This window comes from Sorex araneus, chromosome 1 (assembly GCF_027595985.1).
Source record: "Sorex araneus isolate mSorAra2 chromosome 1, mSorAra2.pri, whole genome shotgun sequence".
Lineage (NCBI taxonomy): Eukaryota > Metazoa > Chordata > Mammalia > Eulipotyphla > Soricidae > Sorex > Sorex araneus.
Window position 1 is genome coordinate 158134614 of NC_073302.1, and position 23124 is coordinate 158157737.

The 23124-nt window shown below is 38.4% G+C and overlaps 1 protein-coding gene across 4 annotated transcripts in view; it reads right to left on the reverse strand.

Moving 5' to 3' along the window:
* Window positions 1-528: 528 nt before the first annotated feature.
* SSBP2 (single stranded DNA binding protein 2) overlaps window positions 529-23124 on the reverse strand; it is a 299691-nt gene continuing 277095 nt past the window's right edge. For all 4 annotated transcript variants that reach the window (XM_004613162.2, XM_004613163.3, XM_004613159.2 and 1 more), the window contains 3 exons: window positions 22750-22778; window positions 15668-15766; window positions 529-6211 (listed from right to left, as the gene is read on the reverse strand). In XM_004613162.2, coding sequence (XP_004613219.1) covers window positions 6182-6211; window positions 15668-15766; window positions 22750-22778 — 158 coding nt within the window. In that variant the 3' untranslated portion in view covers window positions 529-6181. The remainder of the gene's footprint in view (window positions 6212-15667; window positions 15767-22749; window positions 22779-23124) is intronic.

Sequence of the window (23124 nt, forward strand, 5' to 3'; positions counted from 1 at the left end):
ACTAATACTACTTTTTACACAAAGTTTAACTATCTGACACTAGGAGTCAGCCATTCATCATAGCATTTTCCCTAAATGAACATAAATTCTTTTATATTAGAGATGAGGTTTTTTGGGGGAATTGGGTACAAAGAATCAAACTCAAATCCTCACACATGGAGACTTCTAGATTTTTTTAGAGGGAGAATACATCTGGTTCTGTTCTCAGGCCATCCCTAGCAGTGCGTGGGTATCATATGTGGTGCCTGGATTGAACAAGGGTCATGACTATAGCCACATGTTAGGCAAGTACCTTAATCTTTATACGGTTTCTCCAGCCAAGATTTCTAACTTTTATGAGAGACATGTCTAAATCTACTACATACACAGATATGTATGTTAGTTATTTTTTGATTTATCATCCAGAAATCATGTTAGCTTCATTGAATAACTTCCTTTACCTTTCCATAAGTAATGAAGGCTAGAAATGAGAGGGTATAAACTATAAGTGCAAAGCTGTATTTTAAAAATTAAGTGTGAAATCATGTACCAAATTATGAGCTTTTATGTACACCTTTATGGAAACTTTTTCAATAACATGAATAACTCAAGTATTCATATAAAATGAAATGATAAACTCACTTGATAATAAATGTAAATAATGCATATGTGTGTACACACACAGTAAATTTACAAAATCTTAGGGACCTATTGTCCACCATTGAATTAAGAAGAGTAGATTACTAAATTATCCCAGATTACAATTATATTTATACATAAGTGTGCATTTATAAAAACCTTACAAATAATACTGTTTTTAAAGGAAGACAATATAGGCAACATTTTAACACGTGGTAAGAAAACATTAAAATTTAAAAATAACACAGATACACTAAACAATTCAATGTGGCTGGTTATTGTGAATAAATAAGTTTATAAAGACTGCTATACTTAATATTTTTAACAACAGCATGTTTAAAATTGTTTTATTCTAACAATTTGTGTTAGTTTTTATCTTGATGTAAAGAAAAACATCTTAAAATACGATCTGCTAGGAAGTCATATATACTAGTCAGTGTTTTATATCAAGGAAAAGGTGTTGCTAATTTAAAGTACATTTGTTTTTAATGTATGTTAACTGAATTATTGTTTTCTAACATACCGATGGTGGTTTACATCTGGCTGAGCAATTTAAACTAGGACATAATGAAAATTTAAGCTGACAAGATATTGTATCATGAGGACCCAAGTTTCACTTTTTAGCAATGTACTGAGTCAGGCCATGGATGTAAGAGAGAAAGTAGGATTCTATCTTTCCTTTTTTATTTTGGCTAGGATTACTGATACTCACCTTTATGTTTTAATTGTATAGCTCATTTAAAATGCTTAATATTTCTATGAGCATAACATTTCAATGGCTGCATTACTTAAAAGGAGACAAATTTTATTTTAAGGGTAGTAAACGTGGAAAGGAGATGAAACAAACTAATTCTACATATAATTTTTAGTCCCAGTTAAAACTATAATTTTTATGTAGTACTTTCATTTCTAAATATGTAGACAGCAAAAATATTCATATTAACTGCTTACAGAAAATGATTTTTTTTCTACCTAGAAAGACCAATTATATTAACCAGGGGAACATAACAGAAAATTCTCCCTAGGAGACTGATTCAATTGAGAATTACTCTTTGGAATATAATTTAGGAAAGTAATTGAAGAGGATCTAAGTTTTTTCCAGCTGCAGGTTATCTTTTTTCCAGCAAGTTAAATTTCTGGATATAGTCTACATGTGTGATGAAATAATTTTAGTTCAAATTATTATAAACAAATGTCTACATCAAAAGAGTACAACTACTGTGTAATTCCTGGCAATATCAGTGAAGTGACTGAGGAGTAAATGATAATTTCTGCTCTTACCTTTAGTTGCAGAGCCTTCATAAGCAGGGTTAATGTGGATCAACCAAGGGGTATGTGAATGTATCTTCTATGTGTTGTATTATTCTTCCCATCCCCAAATGATTTTACCAACTATTTCCCCATTGAAATAAAATGCAGAGAAAATATGTTTACTAATTTTGCTACTGCATAATATAAACCCTAGTAGGAGTGTTTTGTGAGCAAACTTTATCATTTCAACTCTCATAAAGATGTGTGCATGTACAAATTCAGTGTGCAGAAGGGAAATGTATTAATAATGGCTCGTCATTTTTTAGCTTTCCCAGTATTTATCAAGGCCTATAGTTCAGGAAATCCAGGAAACCTCTTCTTCATGCTCAAGATTAGGTTCCACTGTTTAAAGCAAATACCGGTTCTTTTCCTCATAGCAAATAAGAAACTGCTGCTAGGGCCATTTGGAAAAGAAAAACCACTTTTTGTTTGTTTGCTTGTTTGGGAGCTTACTCCAGGTTCTGCACTCAGGGATCACTCCTTTGGGCTTGGGAGACCATATGGGGTGCTGGGGATCAATCCCAGGTCAGCTGTGTGCAAGACAAGTGCATTACTGACTGTATGACTGCTCTGATTTACAGTTTGTTATTTCTTCTGAAGGATCTCAGGATTGGGAGGGAAGCATGGGAAAGCCCTGGAAGAAGGCAGTCCAGGCATTGGAATATGAAGGACTGGGGAAAACTCCACAAAGGCAGCATTCTGAATGTTCTGCTGATATTCCCAGAGAGATGTAGAAAAGCAAGGGTGAGCCCGTGTCCAGCTTCCTCATATCCCCAAATGATTTCATTTTCATGTACTATCTTTCATTATAACAGGAAGAGTGTTAATCGAATATCCTATGAAATGCAATGAAGTACAGATAATGTAGAGAATCCAAAAAATAGAAAGGAAGTTTTCTCTTTTATTCCCAGAGGGAAAGGAGTATCAGGGGGAAAAGTTCCATGATTCAGGGAGCAGAAGTGATTAATTTAACTTTTAGCACAAAAGCAGTTAAAGCTCAGATTTATAGTTATGCAACTCCTGTACATCAGCATCTAAGTCTAAACTGGGACACTTGTAACAGAGCATGAAGACTCACCCATCAAAGTGTGGGGCAGTGCCAGATCAAGGGCATTCCCTAGCCTTCACTGCTATAGACAACTTTGCTTGAAGAAAGGAAGCCAATTAAGAATACACAAATCTTAGCAAGAAATTAACAGGTATTTCTCCTAGAGAGAGCGGGGCAGAATGTGAAGAAGAGTAAAGAAAATCAGTGTTTCTACCAATTATCTTCACATTTCATAAAGGTCTATTTTACACACTTGATGTAGGCAAGAACTTCTAATATCACAGTGAGGTGAAATGTGTAAAAATAACTCAGGTATATGAGGATATTAAGCACAAAAAATTTATGAGTAGAGATGGAAGTCATGAGAGGAAAATATTCAGGGATCTTTTGCTAAAGAGAAGAATGCAGTTTAAAAGAGTCAAAACCTAAATAAAAAATGAAACAAAGAAAGGATTTTAATTTTTTTATGAGAAAATTATTTGAGGTTAAAATTAGGTGTCCTTATTTTCTGGTTCCTGAAATATGACTTTTCCTAAAATTATATTTTCAATTATTTCAGAAATTATAAATTTGAAAGCAAATTTTAATCTGGACTTTAAGGGACAAATAAACATACTTATGATGAGCTGATTTCTAAACCTTGAAAAAAATCAAATTTGACTTTTTAACCAAATAGGTTAGAAATGAAACCCATTATTCTCATTCATATTCCTACTACTTCCCACAAACGAGCAAGTAAAATCACAGTCATGATTTCTTGTGGGAATAAGAACAATACCTTCTTACAAGACAAATCAATTCACAATCAGTAACAATGAAGAAAAGAGTGAACAAAACATCTGAAAATCATAGCATTATAAGGTTAAACTTAATCACAGGATGGTCAATGTTTGCACAATTATCATAAAAAAGGAAAGTCAAAATTAACTCTTGGTAAATTCATGCCTGTGTTTCATGCTGGAAGTGGCATTTTCAAGCTAAAGAGGCTTGAGTTAAAAGACCTTTTAGCTTGATTTTTTGCTAAGAATTTGCAGCTCAAAGCTCAAAACTGTTCTCCACTGTGCAGTCCTTGGTCCTTACACCCTAAGTGATGGAGACTTGTTTGATTAGAGTTTAAAAAATGAAACATAATTTAACTCTGCATTCTTTGTTTCTCCTCAGCAGTTCTGCCTAGCATTGCTGTCATGTGTGAGCAAAAAAAAAAAAAATCTTTATTTAAAGAAGGTACAAGTCATTGAGGGTTTGAGATAAAGAAGTATTTGAGATTAGGAACTAGCAAATATAGTGCCAAAGTTTCACTTTAGAGACATAAGTCTACAGAAATATTCCTATTACCTGAGATTAAAGCATAATTTTCAGAGCTTCTAGAGTTTGTCTATAGAACTGATGTTTATTGGTGGTTAATTGTGCCACAATTTTAACAGAAAGAATCATCAACTGATTTTAGGAGGCTAAAAGGTAAGATTTCACACTTTTAAAATGTTTTTCTTTTGGTTTTGGTTTTTTGGGGTCACAGCTGGAGGGCTACTCCCAGCTCTGTGTGTGTGGGGTTCACTCCCAGCAGTGCTCTGGAGCTGGGGATCGACCCAGGTCTCTGACAAGGGAATGAAGCCCTCAGCTTGTGCACACTTTTCTATTATCATTTCAGTGTCTGTAAGTAGAAACAGGATTCCAGAGCTAGTTACTTTATAAGCAAAATGCTTTGTTCTGGGCAGTAGAGAGATGGTACAGGGATTAAGGCGCTTGCCTTGCATGTGGCCAACCTGGGTTCTGTCCCTAGCACTGCACATGGGCAGTCCTCCAGGCAGCACCGGGAGTGATCCCTGAGCATAGAGCCAGGACTAAGCTCCGTGTTCCTCTGGGTGTTGCCCCCAAGCAATTTTTTTTTCTTAACATCTGCTCTTTTCTCAACAGTTAAATAATGTAAATTTAGGCTAATGAGGTTAATGACCAGATGAAACAAAATTACTATCAATGATTTCCTTCTAAATAAAAGTCCTGTGTCTTGGGAACACAGCAGGGGTCCCGAGAAGAAACCAGGGATCATGTTAGTAAGCAAGAAGCCTGGAGAGAAACGCAGCACTCCAGTGAGCCCCAGAATGGTAAACACTCTTCTAATGCCATGTGCTCAAAGTCCCAATTAGCTGAGTGCATCTTTTTTGCAAAGTCTACGTGGAATTTTTCACAGGAAGTCTAAATAAGATCCAGATGCCATTTCACATTACTATATTCTTCAAAAATTTGTACTAGTATTCCTGGTGAGAAGTGACAAATGTAAGCAAATGGTTTTGTTATCCCTTCTGTACATATTATGCCAAAGAAAAGATATGTTACTAAAAATAATGACCCTGTCACTTTATTGGCATGACTGAAGAAATTGGGACTAATTAATGATTTTCTGTGTTACTTAGGACAAACTAATCAAAAACTCCATCTAAACAGTTGCAGAAATCTACTGTTAGGTCCAGTTAAGATTCTGTGGGTGTGAAGTTATTATTTTCTTCCAAATAAAAAATACAAGAAAACTTCTCACTGAATGTAGAAACTGCTTGATTTGACATGAATATGAAGACACGCTTTCCTTTTTCTGAGATAGTACACTTTGTGATTCACAGGATAACTTGCATCAGACCAATTTAATGAAAGCTCTCAAATAAGCGATTTTATTCCTATCCATGATTGCAGACATTTACAAAACCATAACATCTGAGTTCACCTTAAAAAATAACTTATATAAAGCAGTGATATACACAGCACAAAATAGTTCAGGGAGGGGCAGGAGCAACTTTAATAATTAAAATGTAAACGTGAAAAAAAGGATGGAATAAAAGTCCCTACTTACTTCTACTTAAGATGTCATGTGGAAATATTTTACAATGTCCCGTGGGTCAGTGTATGTATGTGCCCATGTCCATAAAACATACACACATACAATACATTGTCTGTCCCACACATATACATACACAGATAATTATTTGCAGTTCAGTTTAGGGCAATTCTAATATGCCACTCCGTACAGTTGTTTGAATCACGTTTGGACCCGCTTTCTTCACAAAATAGGGGAGAAAGCAGGAAATAAAAGGTTGGTTTGGTGTGACTGAGATTCCTTCGTTTAACTGTACACTGTGATGAATAATTTTCTTCCGGAGGAGTTCTGTGAAGGGCTGACTCACTGTGGTTTTCATGAGGAGACTTGGTAGTGGCTCACACACTCATTGTCATGCTCGGGGAGTACTAGAAGGAGAGAAGAATCCGCATTTTAACAGCCATTCTTTTACAGACCACTAACTGTTCTTCTTGGTAAACAATAGTGACTGCACATTCTAATGTCTTATGGTTTTTTGTGCATAAGCTTTTAACTTCATACAACAGGAAATATAGAGAGTAAATTGCTACATAGTTGACTTGTTCCCGAATTTACTCTTTCCTCTGGAAAGCAACTAGTCCTACTCTTTCCCTGGGGTCATCCTCAACCACTTCATCCCCAGGTTCATGTTTTGTGAGCAGTTCTAATAATAATAGGGAAAATTCAGCCCAACCTGGGGTAATAATGAAACAAAGCAGGAGGGAAAGTCTTTGCTGCGGAGCTGAGGGTGGTTACTTGGCCCCTCAGTGCTTCAGTTGCCTCAACTGTGAAATGGGTTTAATAACTGTTTCTATTATAGAGGGATCTGAGGACGAATAAACTGACAACCCTTAAAACCAGGCGTGGATTGAATATATAGAAATGCTCAGCAAATGTCAGACTAGTCATAAGGCGAGGGAGAAGAAAAGAACAAAAGCGAAACCCCACGTTTCCAGCTAGCCCTAGGCATATTGTTAAGCGTTTAGGGAATTTAAAGAGCTTGAATTATACTGGAGCACCGTGATCTTCAACCACTGTTCCATGGCTGAGAGTGTAGGAAGGAGGGAAGCCACACCTTTAATCCATTGGTTCTAAGTGCCGGGCCCGTGAGGACAGGGGCTGCAGCAAAAGGCCACGGGGGCTGCCTTAGCACGGCAACACCTTCTCCTCACTTGTGACTCTACCTCAGTTCAATCAACCGGGGAAGAGTGTAAAGGGGTTGCAGTAATATGTTACAAGCCAGTCTGACGATGCTGAGAACTTACAAAAGGTGAGATCCCAGGAATTTGGAAGAGTGGCCTCAGAATGATTTTGAGAGGAACAAGAGCAAGTGCTGTGATGACAATCAGCCTTCTTCATCCTGAGGCAGGAAACTGCTGAGTGGCGGGACTTGTGCCAGGGACAAGACTCGGCTACAATCTGGGGTCCAGCATGGAGGCCACCAGCTGCTGGTGGCTACTGAACACATGCAATGAACGGAGTGCTGTGGAGGAACTGGAATTTAACGCCTCATGTAGTGGGTGGGGACTCTTTTGAAAAGCCCGTCTAGATATCCTGATGTGGGGAGGGAACCTAAACAGTCATGGTTGGGGGGCAGAGAGAGAGTTTAGTGGCCTGAGAGAATGCTTTGTACTTGCGAGCCCCAGGTTGGCTCCCTGGCACTACACGGCAGTACTGCCAGGAGTGACCTTTTGCCATTGGCAGGTAAAGGGCAAAATTTTATTTTTATTTATTTATTTTTTGCTTGTTGGGTCACACCCGGCGATGCACCGGGGTTACTCCTGGCTCTGCACTCAGGAGTTACCCCTGGCAGTGCTCAGGGGACCATATGGGATGCTGGGAATAGAACCCGCGTCGGCTGCATGCAAGGCAAACGCCCTACCTGCTGTGCTGCTGTGCTATTGCTCCAGCTCCGCAAATTTTTTCTTTTTAAACATGGGCCATTATTTATTTTTAATATTTTGGTAAAGATCTGTAAGGACTAAGGTAGAAATGGAATTCCTTTTGGGCTGTAGATATAGCTTGAAGGGCTGAATTGCCCGTTTTGCATAAGAAATGCCTGGGTTTGATCTCTGGTACCACATGGAGCACTGGGCACCACTGGAGGTGCTCCCCAACCCCCAAAGGGTTTCCTTTTAACATGTTGATGAAGATTATGCCTTATGGAAAGAGGTAGATAAAGTTAGTTGGACTGGTTCCAGGCTAGTGAGGCTTAACTAGGGAACAGTCAATGTTCGGGACAGGGGATGTGAGAATCTTGGCGTGGAAACAGAGAACAGTGTGACATGGATTTGATGCACTGAGGAACTGCAGGAGCCAGTGTACTGAGATAGGTCAGATGGAATTGTGAGGGGAAGGAGGATTCTCCAGGCAAGAACCCAGGGGCTGGGGCTCGGAGGACAGAAGTCTGGGCCAGAGGTCCTCAGGGTGAGATCCAGGGCTCATGTCAAGAATCCCAAGTTGTAGGCCAGAAAGATGGCTCAACAGGGTGAGTACATGCTTGCACGTCAGAGCCCAGTGACCATCCTTGGCACTGCACAGGGCCCAGTCACTGCCTGGAATGACGCCAGAATACTGTTGGATGTGCCCCCACCCCGCCGCAAAAAAAAAAAAAACACACAGAAAAATCTGAAAATTCTTTCAAGTTAAAGGGAAATGCCAGGCCCCCAAAATAGGTCACTGGACTCTCAGAATAGGAGTGTTAAGTCTTTTAAAACATGGATCAAATTAAGGAAAATCTTTTTTGTTAATTACTTCTTAAGATTCAAGTAATTAAAATTTTTCATTTCCTTTTCTTTTTGACACAGGAAGACTAAGTTATCTTCATGATGAGACTTAGTTAGGTGCCATCATGTAGCTGGGGAAAAAGGGAAATGGCAGGGGAGGAGATGGAGGATTCAGTGTGACAGACAAACCTCTCCCTCTTCCCCGGATGGCAGCAGCAAAAGGGCAAAGCAAAGCAAGACAAAAGCAACCCCTCCCAAACACAGACCAGGACTAAAACAATGGGCGCCCATCCCTACCTCCGTGCTGGAAGGGATATGTACCCCATACCCCACTGCCACAGATGATGCCACGTAAGCATTACATTATAAATTCAGACAGGAAGGTTCTATGAATTAGCAAAATCCTTTGACAAAAGTATTGTTAAAGATTTTGACTAAGAATAAAGATATGGAATAGGGGATGCATGCTGAAAGTTTTATATTATGTCTTATATTTTTATATTATGTTTTACAAAAGTAGACTATGGACCAAACATGATGGTTACTTATTACCTGCATTGCAAACCATAACACCCAAAAGGAGAGAGAGAGTAAAAGGGAATGTGCTTGCCACAGAGGCAGGTGGGGGGTAGGGTGGAGTGGCAAGAGGGATACTGGGAACATTGGTGGTGGAGAATGGGCACTGGTGGAGGGATGGATACTCGATCATTTTGTGACTGAAACGTAATCATGAGAGTTTGTAAGTCTGTAACTGTACATCATGGTGATTCATTAAAATTTAAAAAAATAAAGATAAGGGTACTAAAGTTTTAAGAAAAGTAGAAACAATTTGGGTATGTGGCAAAATGAGAATGCAGCTTTTGTCCCTGCTTTTGATAGCTGCTGTGTATAGTAAGAATTGGAGATCTAGGGGCTGGAGTGATAGCACAGTGGGTAAGGTGTTTGCCTTACATGCGGCTGACCAGGGTTCGATTACCAGCATCCCATATGGTACCCTGAGCACCACCAGGAGTAATTCTTGAGTGCATGAGCCAGGAGAACCCCGTATATTGCCAGGTGTGACCCAAAGAGCAAAAAAAAAAAAAAAAGAATTGGAGATCCATGCCCAGCTGTCCAACGAAACACGTGATGATGACGTTCCACTTTGTGCAGTCATTAGCACAAGTGGCTTCTGGACTCTTAAAACCTAGCCATCCAATTCAGACACTGAAAATGCAGCCATTCAATTTCATTACCTTTATATAGCGTAGCTAGACCATCCATTACTTTAAGACAAAGAATTTATTGAATGCACTGTGACAACAACCTAAAAACCATATCATGAACTAAAGCATCTAGGAAAGAATTTCATTGTTCAAGGGTTTTGGATAATTTGGTGACATAGATTAGTAACTGTACTCATCTCTGATGTACATGTAGCTATAAAAAAATCAACACCATTGTGAGCATATAATAAGTAAATGAGTTCTCTAAGGAATGAGGGGGAGGAGGAGGGAGGCGGCCTTGAGCTGTTGGTGGAGGGAGGCAGACATAGGTTGTGGGTTTGGAGACGTAACATTGAGTGACTGAAACTGTTACAAAAAAGCTTTGTGAATAACAGCATCTATATTTTTAAAAAGTTCTATGGAAAAACCTGGAGATAAGTAAAAAGAAAAAACTCCAAAGATCATCTCATTTTATTAAAATTAAATTGTACTTTCTGAGTACTTGAGATTCAAAATTACTTTCAATATTTTATGTATGGTTTTAGTTAATGCATAACTCATAAGAAATAGTGGGTACAGTTAAGTTATTACAGCTGTCATTCTATATATAAAGAAAGGGATGTATGGACATAAACATTTGTGGGTATTACTCATTTGGTTGCAAAGCACATTTTGTTGGTTGTTCCATCTCTAACACTAGCAATTATGACTTTTAACCTGTGAATTCCAATGTCTTAAGTAAACCAATGAAAAAATGAAAACTTTACAAATTCATTGGGTATTTAAAGAATGAGACTTGTTTCAAAAATAGGTACAGCAAGAGAGAAACTTGTGTTATGATTCAGTCAGAAATAAATACAACTTAGAAAAGTTGGCAAGCTTCTCATAAAGTTTAGTTCTGTTGTGCAAGGACTTGTTAAAAGAGCTAAGTGTATCTGTGTAGTAAAACAGACTGTATTTATGTCCAATCATCCATACAGCTGCCACGCTATCTGAACCAGGAGAGCGAGCTGTTCATCTGTGCTGCCTTGTTTGAAACTGCTCTACGGTAGTCCAATTAAGGGAAATCACAAAAAAACTCAGAAAACTTAGAGAATATGCAGGTGAACAGGAATTTTGCTATGGATTACTATTCTTCAAAGTAGAAGAGAGTGGCTTACAGTTTTCCAGAAGTAAAGGAAGAGTAGGTGTTAAATGGAGTATCGGATTTAGAGATATGAAATATTCATGGTGTACTGTCCCGAGACCACACCGTGATGTTTCTGCTCTCCTGCTGCATCAATATGTGATGACATATTGTAATGTTTGTGCCAAAATGTGGTGAGATCAGGTTGCCCTGTCTGAGCCTATTCTGGAAGTCTGGTTCTCCTCGATCAGATGATAAAATGGGTCTTACAAAGTGGCTGACAGCATTACTACTGCAAAGATGATGGCTATTAAATCTCCAATGTGTCCAGGCTCCTGTTTATACACTTCAGGAATACTTCCAATCACACTCCCTTTCTAAACATCTATAGTTTCTTTTCTTCTTCTTTTTTTTGGGGGGGAGGGGTTCACAGGCAGTGCTCAGGCTTACTTCTGGCTCTGCACTCAGAGATCACTCCTGGAGGGACCATATATGTGGCACGGAGCCAGGCTGGCTGTGTGCAAGTCAAGCACCCTACCCACTGTACTACTGTTCTGGATCTACTTAATTTTCTTAGAGATAAATAAAACATAATGCAACTACTCTGAACTGAGATAATGTGAAATAAATTAAGTGCTGAGGTGACTAAAAACAGTAGACATCTTTACTTCTTTAGTAGCGTGACAGCAGGCATTAGGGTCACAAGATGATCTACCACCTAACATGTTTATAACTCCTATTTTATTTAATGATTCTAGCATCATTACTCAACTGCATGTAATTCAAGGCGAGGAGAAAATATTCTGCTGCATGAATTCAGGAAGTCAGACTGCTGTCTCGAGATGCTTAAGAAATGTTCTTGAATTAGGCTGGTTTGTATCCCATTATTTTCAAAACAAATATTTTATAGGATTTGAACACTAGGGGGCATTTTTGTTTCTTGAAATAGAGGTCTTGTTTATGACTTGGGGAAAAATATCGCCACAAATCAAGACAGAGGCTGTACAGAGAAACATTTTTTGATTTACACTTTTCTGTGAATGTTGGCACTGCAAGGTTTGTGACTTTGTGCTGGGCAGTTTTGTATCTCTATCAATTAAAGGAAGTCGCATGGAGGAACTGACTCGGTTAGTGTCTCGCACATAAAAGGTGCTCAGTATATGTTCGCTCCCTCCCTCGGCCTCCTGTGGTTTAACTTCAAGACGGACACAGCCTCAAAAGGCATCTCAGAAATATGTGCTTTTCAGAGCTATGTGCTTTAAGACATACTAGGCTGCACGTTCCCCTCACTAGAAAATGCTTCCTTCCTGAATTTACTTCATAGTTCTTTTTCCCGATTACAGTGGAGCAAACTGACTGGAGCTACCCACCCCCTTTACTTTGAGCCTGAACATTTGTCAGCACCGAATCCCTTTTGTCTTCCTCTCTCCTCTCATTTCTTGATCTTTTACAGACATCTAAACAGAACCAGGACTTGGTGTGATAGAGAAAGCCACAGCTAACAATGACATCATTCAAAGCAGGGCAGACCCCTTGGCCAGATGACAAAAGGCCAGAGCAGTTTGTGCGGACCTGCTTCCAAGGCTGCCACCCCCCGGCCCCCTCTTGGGCTGCTGCAGCTTCTCAGCATCATCCAATTATTTTTTTCCTTTTGGGACTTTTCTGGTGGGGACAGGAGAAGGGGAGGGGGGAATTGTAGGGGCCTTTTGTTTTCTGCGAGCTGTGCAGTCTGTGCCTTCTCCTGGGCTTTGGGGTGCTGGGCTGGGCCGGAGTCAGGGCTGGGAGCAGCCTTGCTCCAGCTGCTTTCTATGCACACAGCCACAAAGGGACCTGGCTTTTTTCTGTCCTTTTAAAAAGCGTTAGCATCCCTGAGTTGGGGTGAAAGGGTGAGGCTGGTGTTTATGCCACACAAAGAAGTTTGAAAATTCCTGTTAGAGCTGCCACCTTGTTCCATGAAGAGCTTTCTTTTTCGGAAAATTTCCAGTATTATTGAGAAACAAAGACATACTGTGTCTGCTTAAAGGCACACAGCATGAATGTTTGATTTACATAGACTGTGAAATTATTACCACAATAGGTTTAACTAACAGCCATCTTCTCATATAGATAACATGCAAAGGGAAAAAGGAGGGAAATCTCTTTGTGATAAGATCTCTGAGGACTTGCTCTCTTCACTTCCCTACACACCACCCAGAGGTGCCTGTCATGGTCATCCACTTGCAAGTATGTCCCTAGTGCCTATGTATCTGATAACTGGAGTTTGTACCTTCTTACCACCTTCCTCCGGGCAGGTCCCTGCCCCTCTCAGAACCACAAGTCTGATGTTTGATTTTTTAGGAGTTTTCTTTTCATTTCCTCTACAAGGTAATTTTTGGATTCTGTTTGTAGTTTGGTACATCATCCACAGGACATTTTAATGATGGCAATACATGTGTGGGGGCTGTGGTGCTAGGAACATAGAATTCACTTACTATCTGGAGTCCTTTATGCTTTACCGCAGCGTGGCTGTAAGTAGCATGTACACCTCAGCAGTACCCTGGCTTCCTCACCAGCAAGTCTCCCAGGCCCCCCACCTCGGGAAGTTCTGATTCATGAGGTCTAGGGAGGGTTCTGAGAAACTGTGCTCTTAAAAATGTTATAGGTGCTTTGAATGTGAAAATTTGTTTTTAAAAGCATGTTATGATGTAACAACAAAGAATATTTACCCAATACCCATCTGATAAGGGGATAATATCCAGGATACACAAGACACTAGTAGAATGGTACAAGAAAAAAACCTCCAACCCTATCAAAAACTGGGGAGAAGTGAACAGAAGTTTCCTTAAGAAAGAAATACAAATAGCCAAAAGGCATGCGAAAAAATGCTCTACATCACTAATCATCAGGGAGATGCAACTCAAAACAACAAAGTGATAGCTTACACCACAGAGACTGGCACACATCAAAAAGAACAAGAATAACTAGTGCTGGCATGAATGTGGGGTAAAAGGGACTGCTTTCATTACTGGTGAGAATGCAACTGGTCCAGCCTTTTTGGAAAACAATATGGAAAGTCCTTCAAATACTAGAAATTGAACTTCCATATGATCCTGCAATACCACTTCTGGGAATATATCCCAAAGGTGTAAAAAAGCACAGTAGAAATGACATCTGCACTTGTATGTTCATTGCAGTACTGTTCACAATAGCCAGAATCTGGAAACAAACTGAGCACCCGAGAACAGATGACTCATTAAAAAAAACTCTGGTACATCTACATAATGGAATACTATGCAGCTGTTAGGAAAGATGAAGTCATAACATTTTCTTTTACGTGGATGGTCATGGAGAGTATCATGCTAAGCGAAATAATTTGGAAAGGGAGGAACAGACATAGAATGACTGTACTCATTTGTGGAATATAAAATAACATGAGACTGACACCAAAGACCAGTAGAGACAAGGGCCAGGAATACTGCTCCACAGTTGGAAGCCTGCCTCATGAGCTGGGGGAGAAGGCAGCTGGAATAGAGAAGGGATCACTAAGTCAATGATGGTTGGAGAGACTGTTTGGGATGGGAGATGTGCTGTAAGTAGATAAAGGACCAAATGCGATAGCCTCTCAGTATCTGTATTGCAAACCATAATGCCCCCAAATAGAGAAAGAGTATGGGGAAACTGTCTGACATAGAGGCAAGGGGAAGATTGGGATGGGGGGGTACTGGGGATATTGGTGGTGGAAGATGTGTACTGGTGGAGGGTTGGGTGTTCGATCATTGTATAACTAAAACTCAAACATGAAAGCTTTGTAACTGTATCTCACGGTGATTCAATAAAAATTATGAACTATTATAAAAATAGACACAAAGACAAATGGAATAAAATTAGGATTCCAGAATTTTTTTTAAAAAAAAAGAAAAGAGACTGTAATGCTCATTGAGCTCTCTCATGCTTAGTATAATGTTTTGATTCATATAAGTGCTCAACAATTGTTAGTCTAATGAACAAATGCATCTTATTGTATCTCTTTTTGCCTCTATGGCAACAAAGAAAGCATCATTCTGGAAACATATATTCATGCTTAATACACATCTTGGGTATACTACTCAGGTTAAATGTAAACAACAGGTTAACAACCACCAATACTGGTCTTCAATCTTTGAGGTCTAGGGACTGAAGGATGGACACTTTGCAGATAATTTTAGAGCCATAAGGACAACATGAGTATAAACCTGGTTTTGAAGTGACATAAGAACATTTAGTATCATGAAAACTGGTATGAACTACTGAATATGCAACCCATTTCTTACATGTTCCTTTATAACGTATGTATGATAAAAGAAAACTAGTATATAGTTTTTGGTTTCACAACAGTGTACATAGAATGAAGAATTAAATGTCTAAGTGGAATTTTTCAGAAAAAAATGAAAATCTTTCTAACATTCAGAAGATTGACCAACTCAAGATAAGCAGCAGGAACAATGGCTGCATGCATGTACTCCAGTAGAACTTTGTAAACAAAATCTGGATATAGTAAAGGAATGGACTGGAGTGATAGCACAGCGGGTAGGGCATTTGCCTTGCACGTGGCCGACCCGGTTTCTATTCGTCCATTGCTCTCAGAGAGCCCGGCAAGCTACAAGAGTATCCCGCCCACACGACAGAGCCTGGCAAGCTAACCAGGCGTATTCAATATGCCAAAAATAGTAACAACTCGTCTCACAATGGAGACGTTACTGGTGCCCTCTCAAGCAAATCGATGAACAATGGGACAACAGTGCTACAGTGCTACAGTAAAGGAATACTTACACTCTCACTCTGGAAAGGATTTAAGAAATTTCCCCCCATTTCGCCATCATCCCTCGGAGTGCCCGGCTGATTACTCAGGCTCATGTTATTGGGAGAATTCTGTAAACAAGATTTAGAAAACAAAACATTGTTGAAGATTTTCCTTTCTCTTTTACACTGTACCATTTCAGAAATGGATTCTATAGCAGCATCTCTCAGGGCAAAGCCCACCTGCAATCTTAATTTTAGATTTTCACCACATATTCCAGTTCACTTTTGAATATTTGTCAAGTACACTAATGTTGTCATTAAGTGAAAACTAACAAACACACAGAAATACCAAATAACCCAACAAAACTGTTTTTTCAGTCTCAGAGTCAATACTTATATTCCATTTCTCACCCCCAGCTTATAGAGTTCCTAGAACTCTGGATAGTTTAAAAACTAGCAGGGGCACAGTGAAGGGAGCTCACCCACCTATGAGGCCTGACAGGACAATGACTTTCTTTGGTAATTTTATTGATCAAACTTCAGAAGGTGATTGTTTAAATAAACATTTTCCCTTAATTCTACACAAGGTTCACAAGTCTTCCACCTATTTTTAAATTTTTTTTTTATTGTGAGTTTTAAGGGAATAAAAGGAGATTGATAATTATCAACTTTGCTTAAGAACAAGAGAAATACTTGGACTTAAAAATTCACAGTGTGCTTTTAGAGGTAAAATACAAAGGTCTATAAGGAAAGATTCTTTATAATCTTTTCCTGTCATGAATGTAAGACTAAATGTTTAAGAGGAAACTGCTAATTTTCATCCAATCATAACTGAAGTTAGTCCCATACCATGTCATACTCTATGCAGACTTGCCATCTCATTCTTATTGTGCAATTTCCATTGTGCAATTTCCTCTGTCACTGGTAGCTAAGCCTGCTCAGTGGCATCTAAGCCTGCTCCCCTGCAGTGCCACTGTGATGTAGGGACTCTGCTAAAGTCCCATCCTTTAACTTAAAAAATAAACTTCAAGGTGAAATTTTTTCTTGATTCCAAATGAAAGAGTTTATAGATTTTCCTCTTAAGTACTACCATTTTATATTCCTTTTTTGGAGGGCATACATTTTTATATTTTTTACAAGAAAAATGCTGAGGATTTTGATTCAATTAAAACTCAGGCTATAGAAATTAACTTTTCATTAGTCATTCCCTGGAAAATGTGTGCTTTTTTTAGAATATGGGTAAACTGCAGAGCAGAACCTGTAGATGTGCTAGTGGAAATGCAGCCTGTATCTCGTCCCGCTGTACACCCCGCAGGGAGGATCTGAGAACAAGGCTCCTGTGATGTCCACAGGAGCTGGGTCTGCAGTGAACCCCAAGGGCTGGGAACCTTTGTTTACTGGCAGAAAGAGATTCTACTTTGGGAGGAGGCAGAACTCTAGCATTTCATTCAGCCCTTTTTGAAAACAATATGGACACTCTCAAACACTAAGAATTGAGCTTCAATATGACCCAACAATTCTACTTCTGGACCTCTATCCGGAGGGCCCCAAAACAATACTCAGAAAAGCATGTGCACTCCTATGTTTAGTTCAAGGCAGCACTATTTACAATAGTCAAAATCCGGAAACAACCCAAGTGTTTATGAACAGATGATAGAGTAAAGAAATTGTGGTTAATGTGGTTTATATACACAACAGAATGCTACTTGGCTGTAAGAATCACACAATTTGCCACTATGTGGATGGATCTTGAGGTACCATGCTGAGTGAAGTCATCTAGAAGGAGAGGGAAATACACAGAATGGTCCCTCTCATATGTGCGACATAAAGAAGCATAGTTTTGGAGTAAAAAATGGCCAAAAGCAACAGAATCTAAGAACTGGTCTATGGGACTGCGTTTATCATGGTCGTGAGGCATGGCAGGAAAGTAGGAATCCTGAGACAGTTGTGGAAGGAAATGAACATTCTGGTGGGGGTGTGGTGTTAGAATGCTGTATACGTGAAACCCTTTGACAGTATTATAGATTTTTTAAATTATGGTGTCAAAAAAGTCATTACATACATAATGGAGTAGTTGGGATAAAATACTCTAATGCATTATATATGTACATATATACATATCTAAGGGTATACTTGGAAGCTGTGTAGTTTTATATAATTTACAAATATATGCAATAAGTCTTTTCCATTCTTGTGTAACACATCACTGGCAGTACACGAAGATCTTAATTTATTGGGGGTGCTCAGTCTCTACTGAATTTTTGTTATGTGGCATTCTCTATTTCATTTCCTGTAGTGCCAGAGCTCAAACCCAGGCCTAATGTGTGAGAAGCATGTGCTATACCACTGAGCCACACACCCAGCCACAATGTACCATTTCTTGATAAATTATTTTGAAAGTTTGGCTACCTTTGGCTAACTTCAATTATTATGGCTAATTATGATGTAAAGCACTGAAAGTAACACTGTGTTAATAGTTAATAACTTACAAAACACTGTAATTAGTTGTTTTCCATAATGTCTTTTAAGCATGGTGGCTCAGTTTACTCTTTCTACCCCCCGCCCCACCCACCTTTATACACGCTCTCTCTCTCAAAGTGGAGTGAGAAGAAATTTAAGAATACTGAAAGATAGATTAAAATGACAAACACAGGCCAGAGAGATGATAAAGGGGTTAAGGTGCTTGCCATGCATGTGGCCAATTTCAGTTTGATCCCTGATACCATATCTGAGGAAGGAGTATTGTATTTTGAGAGAGGATCCTCCCACAAGATAAATAAACCAACACACTGAACATACAAAACTGAGCTAATATCAGATTCCCAAACCTATATCTATCCTATTTACTAGGCATATTTGAACACCTTGAAATGACAGGAGAAGGTTTTTTAAACTTTAAATAATCTCTGAAAAAAGTAAAAACAGTAAAAAAGTTTCTCAATTGAGAAAATGAAAATGCGCTCTTCTCGGTGAAGTGACACCATGAAGATGTAGCTAAAGACTTGTTCAATATCAGCATCTGAGGAACAGTCAAGACCTGAGATCATAAATATCAGTTCAGAGCCAGTAATGAGAGTCAAGGCAACAAACCGTGTGTCACATTGTACTGTAGCTGTATTGTCCCTACTTGATTTCATCACCTAGAAGGAAGTCTGGATTATAAGGTAAAAGCTGCTTTGGCTGATCAGAAAGATACCCTAAATGCTTAAGTATGTGAATAGGGGGTACACAAGAATACAAGTAAAGATTACTTTGAGCTTTGATAGTGTTTTTTCAGTTAACATGTCCTAGTAATTCAGCACAAAAAATAATTATACTCATCACATCTGCAAGGAATACATTTTTTATTCATCCTTTCTTCAACTGAAATTTCTCCTCAAACTATGATATAATATGCAGTAGTTAATATAAGCACACACAGATTCAGTTTCCTCTGGGTAAAACAATTAATATTCTTAGACTTTCTATTCTGATTTTATCTTACAATTAATATTATTAACTGCTTAGTAGCTATCCCTTCTACCCATCCTCAAAAATCAGCCAAAATATGTTGGAACTTCTATTTAAAAAGCAAATACTTAAAAAATTTTAGTTCGACCTATAAGTAGACTAAAGCATCTACATGATTCTAATAATGACTCCTTATAAATCAGATTTGAATGGATTTTTTTTGGGGGTCACACCCGGTAATGCACAGGGGTTACTCCTGGCTCTGCACTCAGGAATTACTCATGGTGGTACTCAGGGGACCATATGGGATGCTGAGAATCGAACACGGATTGGCTGCGTGCAAGGCAAACGCCCTACCTGCTGTGCTATTGCTCCAGTCCCCTGAATGGATTTTTCTAAGGCAGCCAATGACTCTATGAATTGTTTTGACAGGCAGCTTCTCAATCCTCCCACCCCAAGAATAAATAAAACCCCAAGAAATATATAATGTTGTGATTCTGGTGGTCTGGGGCAATAGCACAGCGGGTAGGGCATTCGCCTTGCATGAGGCTGACCTGGGTTTGATTCCTCCAACCTTCTCGGAGAGCCTCGCAAGCTACCGAGAGTATCCTGCCCGCACGGCACAGCCTGGAAAGCTACCTATGGCATATTCGATATGCCAAAAACAGTAACAAGTCTCACAATGGAGATTTACTGGTGCCCGCTCAAGCAAATCGATGAGCAATGGGATGACAGTGATACAGTGACAGTGATTCTGGTGTGCAATGGAGCTAGAACTTAATCCACATATCTGTAATGATGGCAGACATTGATATTTATTTGTTGATTAGTTTCCTGTGAAGTATGGGATCTTTAACTGGAACCAAAGTTTTTGAGGTCAGAAAGCTTCAGACTAAAAGACTCCTTTGATAATTCATTAAGTCTATAGGATCTCACCTTCTTTGATTTGCTTTTCTTCTAGTCAAATATAAATGATAAGTATCATAATGTGAAGTACAACATTGATTCAGGTAATTTCTTTTTAACAAAATAAATCATAAGCTCCTCTCCATATGAACACATCTAAACAACGCCAAGGGAAAACAGCTCTATTGATTAAAGGGGTGACTTTACAGTTGCAAAAGGGATAAAAACAATGCTTCATTTTATTAAAAACTCATTCTAAGTTAAAGATAAATCTTGAGTTTTGAGAAAGGTGCATAGTCAGTATTTAGTTTTACTGGATAATTCTGAACTGAGCAAGAAATAATTTATTAGTCTTAGTTGGAGGCTTTGAGGTAATTTTGCTACCGATATCATCTTATCAAGTTGACTGTTGACTGTGAGTTTCTAGCCTTAATCACAAAAATTAATAGAACTAGTCAGGAAGAACTTGGTATCTGTATGGTGCTTGATAGTCTTCAGCTTATAGTCACAAACTTGAGTTGCTATAATTTTATTTATTGAGTAGGCAGGGAATGAACTATGGTAGAATGAGCTGCTATTTAATGAGACTAAACCTAAAAGAAAATAGCTTATTGCCACACTTATAATTAGTACAGTGGGTCGGATGCTTGCCTTGCGTGTGGCTGACCTGAGTTCAATCCCTGGCATCACATACAGTCTCTAGAGCCTACCAGGAGAAATTTCTGAGTACAGAGCTAGGTGTAAGCCCTGAGCACAGTGGGGTGTTGCCCCAAAAAAAAAAACAAAGCAAAAAGAAAAAAAAAACTAAGTGTGACATTAATATGCAGTATTGGAATTTGACAAAATACAGGAGAATGGGAAATGGGAAGATGTAGTTGGAGACTGCAGAGTGGTTTTGAGCAAAACTGACAAACAGTAAGAGTCTTTTGATTCATAAACAAGAATGACTAGAAAACTAGGATGGGAAAAAATGAACACAAGAAACAAGAAAAAGGAGTTTTTTATTTGAGATGATTGGAAATGCTGGAAAAGGAAGATAGGGAAAAATCAAGTTAGTAAAAATGTATGAATTTTGGTGTAAAATACTGAAATTTGTCTGTGGGTAGAAAGAAGAGGGTGAAAAAGTTATTTCCATTTCATCTCTAAGTGGCATGTTTATTACTTGGGGATGATTCTTATGTTATATATATCTGAACTTTGCTGTATAAAAGTTTTCCTTATTTGTATTTGTTTGGTCTCAGTTATACTGAGCTTCTTGAGGGCAGAGACTATATTTTGTTTATCCTGGGATTTTTCTTAGTCCAGCATAATACTTTGGCACATTAATGTTTACTGAATGACAGAACTCCTGCCCAAGTATAAACCACTTGAGGACAGAGATTATGTTTGTGTTTAAAGAAGTCTTTTTTTTTTCAAATCTCCTTTGAGTGCACAAGGCAACACTCAGTACTGAAAAGTACACATTGGGTGGTCAATTAATGCTCACAGAATAAGCATCGGGCAAGAGAATGTTATCAACAGTCAGTGCAGTGCTAGAAAATCATGTCTCCAAAAACAGAAATGGCAAAAATAAGCACAAAAGAAAGAGCAATAAATACGATTTGAGGGCAGATTAGATGATCGTGTTTAGCTTGTCATTATGAATCTATTTTTGAAATTTCAAGTGCTTTGTAAATTGCAAAGTACTGTCCTATCAAGAATTTTGTTTACATCGAAAGTTGAAGGTTATGGATTGTTACTGGAAATTTTAGAAGGATGGCAGTAAGCAATCTGATCCCAGCTATATGTATTGAAGAATTAACTCTAGAAACTACAATATGCTTCTGAAATATAATATTAGAAATCTCACTGGTGATCACAAAATACAATTCTGGTAATATCGATTGTTAATTACCTGAGATGGCCAATACAATCACGGCCATCTGAGTTTTAAAAGTGATTCCCAAATAGAAGGCTCTAAGGCAAACACTGTTTCTCAACTCTTTTTAGTCATGGCCCCTTTCAAAACTTATTTCCTTCTTGTGACCCCACACCCCTCACCCCTTTCCTCCTGGTCAGCCCACAAGTCTCACACCTGCCTCTCTACCCCTAGTTATGTGACTTTCATTGAGGAGCTCCTGGAATATCCTGGAGATCATCATTTATCCCAGTCCCATATTATGGAGACAGGTTTATGGAAGGCTTATCTAATTCTACCCCTTTTGTTTAGAAATAATCTAGAGTCCACTATAAACACTTATCTACTTTTAGAAAAGAAAAACTTTCCTGTTTGTTCCTTACTACACATTCAAAATGCATGTAGTATACTCACAAGGCCAAGCAAGCAAGGTGATGTAGATATAATCATGTAGAAATACAATTCAACATTTTTTGGCTTGAAATCTTAATTTTAAAAGATTGAGTATCTCAATTTTAATTTTCAGATTTCACAAATTCTAAGTACTCATATTCATAAAATTCTAGCTACATCTGGGTCTTTACTGGCCTTTTCCCTTCAAACTCTGGAGAATAAAATTGACAGAGAACCCTGTAATGTCAAGGTTTTCAGGTAATAAGATACAGATGGGAGCCAGAAAGATAATACAGTAGGTAAGGTGCTTGCCCAGTACTCAGTTGAACTGAGTTTGATCCCCAGCATCCTATATGGTCTCCCAGCACTACTAGGGATAATCCTCGAACACAGCCAGTGTGTCCGCTAAATCCTCACCACCAAAATAAATTACAGATGAACACCACCACAAATACACTGGACTCACCTTGGAAATACTGTCCATATCTCCTGAGCCTGAAAAAAGCAGGAGAAGAATCACTTAATAAACTTTATTTATAAAATAAAATAAGTACTCCTTTAATAAAAGTAAGTATGGTGCACTGAATTTTTAAAATTTCCTGAATTTCAAAGTCTTATTTCCTTTTCTCTTACTCTGCATGGTGATTAAATCCTCTATAAGGGCAAATGCAGGAAGAACTGTATCCTTAGTCTATATTTTTGTAATGGCAGTAGTGATGAAAACTTTTGCTTATAGTTTAAAAATGTTATAGATGAAATGAAATATTAGAGAGATCACATATAGCCTAAATTAAAAATATTCTACATATTTGAATGTGTACATATATAACATATTTTATAT